The sequence below is a fragment of the Otolemur garnettii genome, unplaced genomic scaffold, assembly GCF_000181295.1.
Source record: "Otolemur garnettii isolate 467f Iridium unplaced genomic scaffold, OtoGar3 scaffold00064, whole genome shotgun sequence".
NCBI lineage: Eukaryota > Metazoa > Chordata > Mammalia > Primates > Galagidae > Otolemur > Otolemur garnettii.
The window spans coordinates 3,612,895-3,625,529 of NW_003852459.1; the positions used below are offsets into that span (position 1 = coordinate 3,612,895).

General features: G+C 36.0%; 1 protein-coding gene across 1 annotated transcript in view; it reads right to left on the reverse strand.

Moving 5' to 3' along the window:
* The window catches only part of GTDC1 (glycosyltransferase like domain containing 1), a 260,937-nt gene extending 254,270 nt beyond the window's left edge, over positions 1-6,667 (reverse strand). Inside the window, 2 exon segments of the mRNA XM_012807129.2 lie at positions 6,169-6,370; positions 6,603-6,667. Coding sequence (XP_012662583.2) covers positions 6,169-6,347 — 179 coding nt within the window. The 5' untranslated portion in view covers positions 6,348-6,370; positions 6,603-6,667.
* Positions 6,668-12,635: the final 5,968 nt, after the last annotated feature.

The window sequence follows — 12,635 nt, forward strand, 5'->3', positions numbered from 1 at the left end:
AAACGGATCATTCTCATAGAGAGCTCTGGGATAATTCAGATAAAACTAATATTCATTACAAGAGTACAAGTGAATCTTTCTAAGAGCAGAATGTGAATGTTTTAAAATAATAACTACGAAAATGACACGAAGGCTATGTTAACCAGTTTGATGGAAGTGTTTTGGATTGTGTATGAAAACCCCACACTGTACCCCAGAAGTGCATTAATGTACATAGTTACCATTCAATAAAAAAAAAAAAAAAACTAATATTCACCTTATAGGAATCCCTGAAGGTGAGGAAGTTGCTTGGAAAGGCACAGAGGCTCTTCTTCATGACATTAGGAAGGAGAACCTTCCTGATGTGCCAAGACATTCTAAAATTCAGATAGCAGACAGTTTCAAAACCCCAGCATGACTCAACCAAATAAGACATCCCCTAGGCACATCATAATTAACTTCACTAAAGTTAATATGAAGGAGAAAATTTTGAAAGCAGCCAGACGTAAGAAAACCATAACCTACAAGGGGAAGAATATTACAATGACTGCAGATCTCTCTGCTGAAAACTTTCAAGCTAGAAGAGGGTGGTCATCAACTTTTAATCTCCTAAAACAAAATAAATTTCAACCCAGAACCCTGTACTGAGCAAAACTGAGTTTCATTAATGATGGAGAAATTAAATACTTTAATGACATTCACATGTTGAAGAAATTTGTGATAACTAAACCAGTTCTCAAGGATATTCTCAGACCTATCCTCCATAATGACCACTGCAATCCTCCACCACAAAAGTAAACTCACTCAGAAACTTTGATGAAATTCCCACTTTCACAGTGGCAAAAGGATTAAAAATGTCCACTGGACTCTCAAAAAACTCAATAACCAAAATTCTACCAGGCTTATCAATATTTCCAATGAATGTTGGAATTCAAAATTCACTAAATTTCCAATGAATGTTTAAACTGTCCTCTAAAGAGGCATAGGTTGACTGACTGAATATAAAAACTCAGGCTACATATCTGTCACATACAAGAATTAGACAGGATGAAGAGATGATGATCTGTATTTCAAGCAAATGGAAATCAGAAAAAAGCAGGTGTTATAATTTTATTCATAGATACAATAGGCTTTAAACCAGCAAAAGTAAGGAAAGATAAGGATGGTCACTTCATATTTGTTAAGGGTAACGCTCAACATCCTGAGATTTCAATTATTAAAATTTATGAACCCAACCAGAATGTGCCTCAATTTATAAGAGAGAGACTATAACAGACATGAGCACCTTGATTTCCTCCAGCTCCATAATAGTCGGAGATTTTAATACCCCTTTGGCAGTGTTGGATAGATCCTCCAATAAGAAGCTAAGCAAAGAAATTTTAGACTTAAACTTAACCATTCAACATTTGGATTTAACAGACATCTACAGAACATTTCATCCTAACAAAACTGAATACACATTCTTCTCATCAGCCCATGGAACATACTCTAAAACTGAGCACATCTTAGGTTACAAGTCTAAACTCAGCAAATTTAAAAGAATAGAAATTACTCCTTGCAGCATCTCAGACCATCATGGAATAAAAATTGAACTCAGTAACAACAGGAATCTGCAGACTCATACAAAAACATGAAAGCTAAATAACCTTATACTGAATGACAGCTGGGTCATAGACGAGAATAATAAGATTACCAAATTTTTGGAACAAAATGATACTGAAGTCACAAATTATTAAAACCTCTGGGATACTGCAAAGGCAGTAGTAAGAGGGAAATTTAGAGCACTGCAAGCCTTCCTCAAGAGAATGGAAAGAGAGGAAGCCAACTTAATGGAACATCTCAAGCAACTGGAAAAGGAAGAACATTCCAATCCCAAACCCAGCAGAAGAAAAGAAATAACCAAAATTAGAGCAGAATTAAATGAAATTGAAAAGAAAAGGATTATATAACACATCAATAAATCAAAAAGTTGGTTTTGTCAAACAGTCAATAAAATAGATAAACCTTTGGCTAAAATAACCAGGAATAAAAGAGTAAAATCTCTAATTTCATCAATCAGAAATAGTAAAAACGAAATAAAAACAGACTCCTCAAAAATTAAAAAAATCCTTAATGAATATTGCAAGAAACTTCATACTCAGAAATATGAAAATCTGAAGGAAATTGATCAATACTTGGAAGCATACCACCTTCCAAGACTTAGCCAGAAAGAAGTGCAAATGTTGAACAGGCCTATATTAAGTTCTAAAGTAGCATCGACTATACAAAATCTCCCTAAAAAGAAAAGCCCAAGACCAGATGGCTTCACGTCAGAATTCTACCAAACCTTTAAAGAGGAACTAGTACCTATACTATTTAACCTTTTCCAAAATATAGAAAAAGAAGGAATACTACCCAACACATTCTATGAAGCAAACATCACCTTGATCCGTACACCAGGAAAAGACCCAACAAGAAAAGAAAATTAAAGACCAATATCACTAATGAATATTGATGTGAAAATATTCAACAAAATCCTAACAAACAGAATCCAGCAACACATCAAAAAAATATATACCATGACCAAGTAGGTTTTATCCCAGGGTTCCAAGGCTGGTTCAACATACGTAAATCCATAAATATAATTCATCACATAAACAAATTAAAAAGCAAAGACTATATGATTCTCTCAATTGATGCAGAAAAAGCTTTTGATAATACCCAGCATCACTTCATGATCACAACACTTAAGAAAATTGGTATAGGAGGGACATTTCTTAAACCAATAAAGGCCATCCATAGAAAGCCCACAGAAAACCCACAGCCAATATCATATTGAAAGGAGTTAAATTGAAATCATTTCCACTCAGATCAGGAACCAGGTAAGGTTGCCCATTGTCTCCACTGCTTTTTAACATTGTAATGGAAGTCTTACCCATCAGAATCAGGCAAGAAAAGGCGATCAAGGGTATCCATAGAGTCAGAAGAGATCAAACTTTTCACTCTTCGCAGATGAAATGATTATATATCTAGAAAACACCAGGGATTCTGCTACAAAACCCTTAGAAGTGATCAAAGAATACAGCAGCATCTCAGATTACAAAATGAGGTTACAAATCAACACTCATAAATCTGTAGCCTTTATATATACCAATAACAGTCAAACTGAAAAAACAGTCAAGGACTCTATTTCGTTCACAGTAGTGCCAAAGAAGATGAAATATTTGGGAGTTTACCTAATAAAAGACATGAAAGATCTCTATAAAGAGAACTATGAAACTCTAAGAAAAGAAATAGCTGAAGATGTTAACAAATGGAAAAAGATACCACGTTCATGGCTGGGAAGAATCAACATTGTTAAAATGTCCATACTACCCAAAACAATATATAATTTTAATGCAATCCCTATATGTCATACTTTAAAGATCTCGAACAAATAATACTTCATTTTATATAGAATCAGAAAAAACCTCGATTGGCCAAGACATTACTCAGAAATAAAAACAAAGCAGGAGGAATTATGCTATCAGACTTCAGACTATACTATAAATGGATAGTGATCAAAACAGCATGGTACTGGCACACAGAGAGGTAGATTTATGGAACAGAATAGAGAATCAAGAGATGAACCCCCCCCCCCAAAAAAAGAGATGAACCCAGCTACTTGCCATCATTTGATCTTTGACAAGCCAATTAAAAACATTCAGTGGGGGAAAGATTTCCTATTTAACAAATGGTGCTGGGCGAACTGACTGGCAACCTGTAGAAGACTGAAACTGGACCCACACCTTTCACCATTAACTAAGATAGACTCTCCCTGGATTAAAGATTTAAACTTAAGACCTGAAACTATAAAAACACTAGAAGAAAGTGCAGGGAAAACTCTTGAAGAAATCGCCCTGGGTGAATATTTTATGAGGAAGACTCTGGGCAACTGAAGCAGCATCAAAAATACACTATTGGGACCTGATCAAACTAAAAAGCTTCTGCACAGCCAAGAACACACTAAGTAAAGCAAGCAGACAGCCCTCAGAATGGGAGGAGATATTTGCAGGTTGTCTCCAACAAAGGTTTAACAACCAGAATCCACAGAGAACTCAAGAATTGCTAACTCTTGTATTAGCAAGAAAAGAACAAGTGATTCCATTATCAGGGTGGGCAAGGGACTTGAAGAGAAACTTCTCTGAAGAAGACAGACAGATGAAAAAATGCTCACCACCCTTAATCATCAGAGACACGCAAATCTAAAGTACTTTGAGATATCATCTAACTCCAGTAAGATTAGCCCACATCACAAAATCCCAAAACCAGAGATGTTGGCGTGGATGTGGAGAAAAGGGAACACTTCTACATTGCTGATGGGCATGCAAACTAATACGTTCCTTTTGAAAAGACATCTGGTGAACACTTAGAGATCTAAAAATAGACCTGCCATTCGATCCTACAATTCCACTACTAGGCATATATCCAGAAGACCAAAAATCACATTATAACAAAGATATTTAGACCAGAATGTTTATTGCAGCCCAATTCATAATTGCTAAGTCATGGAAGAAACCCAAGTGCCCATCAACCCATGAATAGATTCAATAATTGTGGCATATGTACACCATGGAATATTATGGAGCCTTAAAGAAATATGGAGACTTTATCTCTTACATGTTTACATGGATGGAGCTGGAACATATTCTTCTTAGCAAAGTATCTCAAGAATGGAAGAATAAGTATCCAATGTACTCAGTATTACTATGAAACCAATTTATAGCTTTCTTATGAAAGCTATAACCCAATTATATCCCAAGAAGAAGGGGAAAGAGGAGAGGGAGGGGAGGGAGGAGGATGGATAGAGGGAGAATAATTGATGGGACCACACCTATGGTGCGGAAGGGTACATGTGAAATTTAGTACGTATAGAATATAAATGTTTTAACACAATAACTAAGAAAATGCTGTGAAGGCTATGTTAACCAGTTTGATGAAAATATTTCAAGTTGTATATAAAACCAGCACATTGTACCCCATGACTACAGTAATGTACACAGCTATGATTTAACAAAAAAAAAAAAAGAAGAAGAAGCAAAAGATGGGTACAGCTGCTGGTGTCAAGGTGGACACATCTCCGCTTACAACATGCCCTTCCCCTAAGCACCTGTCTGCTCTAACTCCATTCACTATCAGCCTGGCACTCCTCACTCCTGCCTTAATCTACACAGTCCTACACACAGTGCCCCAGAATGGCAAGAACATCATACATATAAACGACAAAATTGCCTTGCACTATTTAACAATCAGAAGAACACACAGAGAATAAGAAGGAACAGATGCTCAAGGGGATTCCATTCTGCCTATTCCCCCCTAAAAATGTAATCAATATTTCTCTTCTACCTTTTCAATGTGTTTCATAAGGCTCTTTCTAATTTGGTGTCACTTGTTCTCCTTTCCTACCAAATTAGAATTGGAATTGAGTTATGTGCCCCCCAAATGTACTTATCCTTAAAGAATAAATCAAAGGTTACCAACACTATTACACCACCTCCAGTTTGTCACAGTCCAATCAACTTCTCCACCTTTCATACTCTTTGGACTTACATGTTCATCTCAGGCATATCCATCTTTTTTACCCTGGTAACTAATACAGAGGAGACACAATGCACTAAACCAAAATAGTCTCTGCAATAAAATAGGCATTGGAGGTTATGGAACCAAAAGAACAACAACAACAAAAAAAAACACCAACCCAAGATCAACTCTCATCTCTGGCCAAAAACTGTCACACCCATATACTTGCACATGATAAGAATCACGAGACAAACAAGAAAAGGCATATAGGTTCTAACTGAAGCCACTTTTCTACTGACCTGATCTCTACCATATGTGTATACTCCATTGCTCTCTGTCTCTAAGGAAAAATTGATTGCAGTCATAATAACCAATTCTACAGTTGGAGAAATTTGCCAAGAAGCAGAAAGAAAAGCAACATCCAGATAACAAATACAGTAGAACCTCCACAGCTGACCACCTCCTTAACTTGACCTCATTTTCATAGACTAGACATGTACTACACATATGTATCAATACAATAAACCTAGTTCCTTATGTTGGCCACCGCCATATGTTGACCTGTTTGTTACTGTCCCTTAGGTAGTCAACTTACAGAGGTTCTACTGTACATTAAAAGCAAGTTAAAAATGCATCCTGAGTTTTACTTACCTATAATGCTCACTGATGGGAATGTTCTGAGAGAAATATAAAGCTGAAGTTCGTGCTCTCCAATGCCATTTCTTTGCAGGAAGGGTATAAAGGACACAGTCTTCCAACTCCTCTTGGAGCAGATCCGCCAGCTGTTTATGGGAGCCTCCATAGAATGCCTCAATGATGAGAATACTCATTGGCCCGTTAAAACCTTCAGATTCTAGATAACAACCAAAACATTTTTATTTTTTAAACAAATACATATATGCAATTTTTTAATAAAACTAAGGGTAGACTAGTCACAGGGGCTCATGCCTATAATCCTATCACTTTGAGAGGCTAAGGCAGGAGGATCACTGGAGGCCAGGAGTTTTAGACCAGCCTGGGCAATAGTGAGACCTCTTCTCAACAAATTTTTTTTTGAGAAAAAAAGCCATCATGGTGGCAAGTACCTGTCTTCCCAGTTACTTTGTAGGCTGAGGCAGGAGGATTGCTGGAGCCCAGAAGTTTGTTGCAGTGAGCTATGATGACACCACTGTGCTCTAGCCCAAGTGATAGAAGATCCTGTCTCAAAAAAAAAAAAAGAAAGTTTCAATTTCATGCTCAGAAGGAAAATACACATAATTTACTGTAATGTATACTTTTTAAAATAGGCTTATCTCACTTTTTAAAAAAGTATATAACACTTAAAATTTATAGTTTTGTAATCAATATTTTTACATCATCTAAAAAGAATAAAGGTGTCTTCATTTTCTGATCTCTCTTGTGCCCTAAGATTTTATCCACTATGACTACACCAGGAGCAAAAACTAAGTCCTCTCTTGCTGTGACCACTGACTTCCTGATTTATTCAGCTGTGAGCCAGTCACCTCAGAACCGTGTGATCTAGAATTTAGTCTTGGATAGTCACTGAACTCATCTTCTAAGGAAGAATTTCACTTCAAGAGCCCTTCAATTGTAAGGCCCTTTCTGGTTCAGAAGAAATTCTCTTGATTCTGTAACTCTCATATTAACCATCCTTAAATTCATCAGCTCTAACTGCTCCTAATGAATAGAAATTTAAAATGAGGTACATTCATATTTATATCTCAATTTTCTGGTGTTAAAAACCTTAGGAAACAATTTCTTGCAACAGTGCATATACCTTGACCATTTCCCCACAACTGTCAGTAACCCACCCTCCCCCCTTCAAGGAACACCAAAAAAGTGAGTATATGCCTGCAATCCAGCAAGGTTTCTACAATCTTTTTTTAAGAAATCTAACAAGCAGTCTATTAAAAGGGATAATGTAACAATAATGGTGTTATTAAGACATGGTAAAATTTCATCATAGAGAATCGGCCATCAAGCAATTTTTCATTTTAATAATGTGAATTTCGTTAAAGTGCTCAGTGAAATAAGAGTATGTGTATGAATGTAAAAAAGAATATATGTACGAGAAAAGAAAAAGAATATATGTAAATAAGAATATATGTATGAATGCAAAACTTTCATATACATTTCAAATTATATGCTATTTCCTGCAAGACATGAGGGAGAAACATAATTCTGTGCATAAATGCTGTATTATTTAAAAAATATTCCAGATGTTTGAATTTTCCTTTATGACTTAAGTAAACACCACTCATGAAACAGCTTATTGCTTTTCTTAATAATATTGTTCAGCAAAAGTATTAATCTGAATGCCTCAATGATGCTCTTCACTAATAAACCTGTTAAGTCATAGTGATGCCTACGTGAACTGCATTTCAAAGAAAACGAACAAAAAAGCTTATTTCCTAACCTCCACATCTTGCAATGATTATTAGGGAGGTGGGAAATATATATATTACATATAATTTCACTTATATGCACAATAAGAAGCCCTGTTGCTCAAATGGAAAAGGCATGAACCCTAGGGTCAAAAAGATAAAAACCTGAACTTTAGCTCTGTCACTTCCTTAGCTATATAACCTTGCTCAAGTTATCTAACTTTGTAGGACCCAGTCTCATCTTCTCCAAATGGAGACAACATTAATAACCTCAGATACCTGTAAAAGATAAAATTAGATAATCCACATGAAGTACAGTAGCTTACAAACAGTAACAAGGCCCTTCTATTACTAGTATAAATCAGTCTACTTAAGGAAAAAGGGTATCTTCAAGTCTTCCAGCATTTTAAATTCAGTAATTTTCGATCATACCCCTATCCACCAGGGATAAGTGGGAAAGGTGGGAACGGTATATTGGATATACACCTGCATTTGAAATACAGGAGGTATTACCCATTCCTCATCAGCAGCTTGCATTTTAAATATGAATTCTCCTATTTACATTTTGTAGGGAAGAGGGAAGTTCAGAGGTTGAACTACACAGAGTTCAGTTTTTTAAGGCCTGCTCCAGGCTTGGAGGCTCTTTTTATAAGAGCTCTTTAATTTATTTATTTACTTTGTTTTTGAGACAGAATCTTACTCTGTTCCTTGGACTAGAGTGCAATAGCCTCATTATAACTTATTGCAGTGTCAAACTTCTGGAGTCAAGCAGTCCTCTTGCTCCAGCCTTCCTAGTAGGTGGAAGACACCAGACCACCTACTGGTGTCCGGTGGAAAACTCTAAAATACAGTTTTCAGTGAGTTAACGAACACCTTCCAAGTTCAACAAAGTGATAACTATATGAATACTTCAAATGCTGGGAACTTCAAGAAAGTAATTGAGAGAATAAAAGGGAATTTTGAAAATACTGTCAAAGGTTTCAAAAGAGAATACAAGCAATTTAACATTAGTTTGCTTACTAGATCACATGAGAGATATCTACTATCTTGCTTTATTTCCTCTGACCTACTCACGCTAATGTGTATATGTCCTGTAAAAGCCTTAAAGAGGCTCCAGTAGACTGGATACCATGGTTCATGCCTATTATCCTAGCACCTTGGGAGGGCAGGGTGGAATGACTGCTTGAGGCCAGGAGTTTGAGAACAGTCTGAGCAAAAAATAGACAAATTACCCAGGTCTGGTGGTAAGAATCTCTGGTCTCACCTACTAGGAAGGCTGGGGCAAGAGGACTGCTTGACTCCAGAAGTTTGACACTGCAATAAGTTATAATGAGGCTATTGCACTCTAGTCCAAGGAACACAGTAAGATTCTGTCTCAAAAACAAAGTAAATAAATAAAGAGGTCTTATAAAAATGATGTGAGATATTTTCCTAAGTAATGAAATGTTACATAAACCACTCTAAAGAATATTTCACTCATCTAACCTCAAAGAAAGCAACATCAGTATTAGAAAAAAAATTGCTTTCTGATTCTTTATGACTCTGCCCTTTTCCATGATTAAACTATGTATCATATCATACATTTTACAGATGTTTCTATGGGTCTGAATCATGAGTTATCTGCAAATGATCAGCCACTGTGGAGGCAGTCTATGTAGATACTGCCACAGATTCCAGATACTCAATAAGCAGAACTGCACGCTGAGCATGTGGGAGGTTGAAAAATAGAAAAGGGGAAAAAAAGATGATAGCTATAATAGATTTCCACCCCTTTAATAGCTCTGAAAGAAGAATGAAATGTACAGGTTTGAACTAGCATTTACTTGAGCATTTTTCTCGTGGCCAAATGGGTGTGTCTACATTTTGGGTATTTTTCTAGGGAGAGTAACTATGTCCTACCATCTCTGAAAACTATACTTAGTGGCTTTGATTCACGGAAATTTGTTCTGCTTGTTTTGTGGAGACAGACATATCCTGGGAGTTTCTCCCACTTACTTCTATTGCAACTTTTATGGCAGAAGAAAATGTGTTCTTCCCTGTAGTCTTAAAGCACAACCTGGAAGAAAGATGATTCCCATTAGATGTAAGCAAAGGGGGGAAGCTGAATTTTAAATGTAAGATTCAAACCAAATGTCATTACAGCACATTAAAGAATGGTTCAAATACTTTCTCTGTACTTGAGTTTTGTTTTATAAAACACTGCTTGAAACAAATGAGCATGAAGTTAGAAAAAAAAATCCACTTTGCTGTTATGGTAGAAATTGCTAAAACATAAAGGAGTCATACTATTTTCCTCTTTCAGCAAAAGTCAGAGAAAACTTCTGATGATCACCCTGGTGAGACACTCACAGGCACGCAGAGTGAACACTGACATTTTCACACCACTAGAAATGGCTACCAAGGAATGTGCTGTTGGAAGCAGTGACATGGCCTTGACATTTGCTAACTCCCAAGCTAGGACCCTTCAGGGCAGAAAACTGTGGGCTGGTGTCTGCCAGAAGACGGCAGAGAGCCAAATGTCTTATGTAGGTGCCTGAGTTAATGAATATGCTAAAGCATCATCACAGGTACACTAGAGAACTTAAACCATGAAACATTTCAACTGAGTAAGTATATCAGAATTAGGGGCATGACATTTCAAAAGGAAAAAATAATAACAAAAAAAAGATTTATGCTGGAGAATAAATACCAGTCAGAAAGCCCATGTTCTTTCTGAATGACACTGAGAAGGACATTAAATGACATTAAGAGCAGGCCGGAAACAGTGGATCAAACCTTCAATCCCAGCACTTTGGGAAGCTGAGATGGGAGGATCATTTGAGGTCAGGAGTTTGAGATTAATCTGGACACCACAGCAAAACCCTATCCGTACAAATTTTTTTTTAAAAATTAGCTAGGCACCATGGCACACAAGCTAGAGGCTGAAGGCTGAGGCAGGAGAATGTCTTAAGTCCAGGAGTTCCAGACTGCAGTGAGCTATGACCTGACCGTGCCACTCTACTCCAGGCTGGGTGACAAAGTGAGATCTTGTCTTTTAACAAGGAAAAAAAAAAAAGAGGAAATGGCCATTCCATTCTTGCTCCTTAAAAGATCATATAAAATATTTCAGATCAATTTTTATCAATTTTTAAGTTTTTCTGATTAAACAAGTAAGCTTCAGTTAAAGCAAAACTCACTTCTTCAGCACCTTTTATTCCCCAGTGATACCAGACGAGTATGAATCTACTATAGTATTAAAGCTTTATGAAAGTTTAACTCATTATCAATACTGGTTTAATGGCACATGGTTAAATCTTAAACATTAAATTTGGCAATATAAAACGAGTCAAGTGATAGCTGTGACATAGAAATTTCATACCATTTCAAATTCTATCTAAAATCACCAAAGGTCAAAATGATGTATCTAAAAATTACCTGCCTTTCCAAAAATTTATATTTATAAGTTAAAGAGGCTACAAAGTGTAAAATCATGATAGTATTTGATACAAACATCTTCACCAAAATGAAAAAGTGCCATTAGCGTCATGTCAATTAAAAACTAATAATGCATTGATAAAATCACAGAGAACAAAAGTAGCCTGAAACCAATGCTATGAATATTTTTAAATTTGTATTAAAACTTTTTGCTTTTGTACCTGCATTTATTTTAGGCTTGACCCAATTTCTTTATTCCCTGAGCCACGATCGTTTTCAAGGTGAACTACATTTTTGTCTACCTCCTCTAGCAGTTACAACTGCTACAGTAGTTGAAATTTTTATTAATAGTAAAGATATAAAAAAATTATAATATGTCATTGATTTACTGTTAAAGACATGCTAAGTATAAATACATTATGTCAATTTAAATAAAAATAAACTTTAGTCACACTAGAAACCCATAATTAGCCCTCATATATGATGTCAACTTAGGTACTTACATGCACACAATATTCAAATAATTTTCCAGCCAAACACACAGTAATAATTTTAAATCATAGGAATTGTTGTATTAATATATTCCATAGACACCTTACTGTTATTAGTTGTAGGAAGGTATAGTTTCAGTGATGAGGCTTTTAACGGTTTTAATCCCACACATATGAGAAATTGATTCCACAAGTTAATACACACATGGCTTGATGCCTTAAATTAATTGTTGAAAATACATTTTTTAATTATCATTTACATTATTTGGAAACTTAAGCTTGTTACAGCAAAAAACTGTAAGCTTAAACAGTAAATGGCTTAAGGTGAGGAAAGTGAAATTTAGAGTAGGATTTCTGAATTAGGTCGCCAAAAGTTTACCTGGTATTTTCTTACTGACCCTTTCTCCCCGTTCCCTTCTGCACCTCCACCCACTAATACACCCAGATTCTATTTAAAAAGCAACCAATAACCCAACAAAGTAAAATGGGGCAGCATTGAGAAAAGTCAGTATTACCTTCCAGCCCACTCACTTATTTTAATGATTCATCGTGGAAACCCCAGTTGTTAAAATATACCTGAAATCTCTCTTACATAGTAAAAAAATAAGTATATAGAGATCTCTGCTTTGAAACAAGTCACCAGTGATTCCCCTAACGTTTGAACCTATTACAGGTGAGTATAAAGTAAAAATACATTTTGCTAAAAAAACTTCCTCAAAGTAGGGTGGTGCCTGTGGCTTAGAGGAGTAGGACATTGGCCCCATATGCCGGAGGTGACGAGTTCAAACCCACCCCGGCCAAAAACTGCAAAACAATAAATAAATAAATA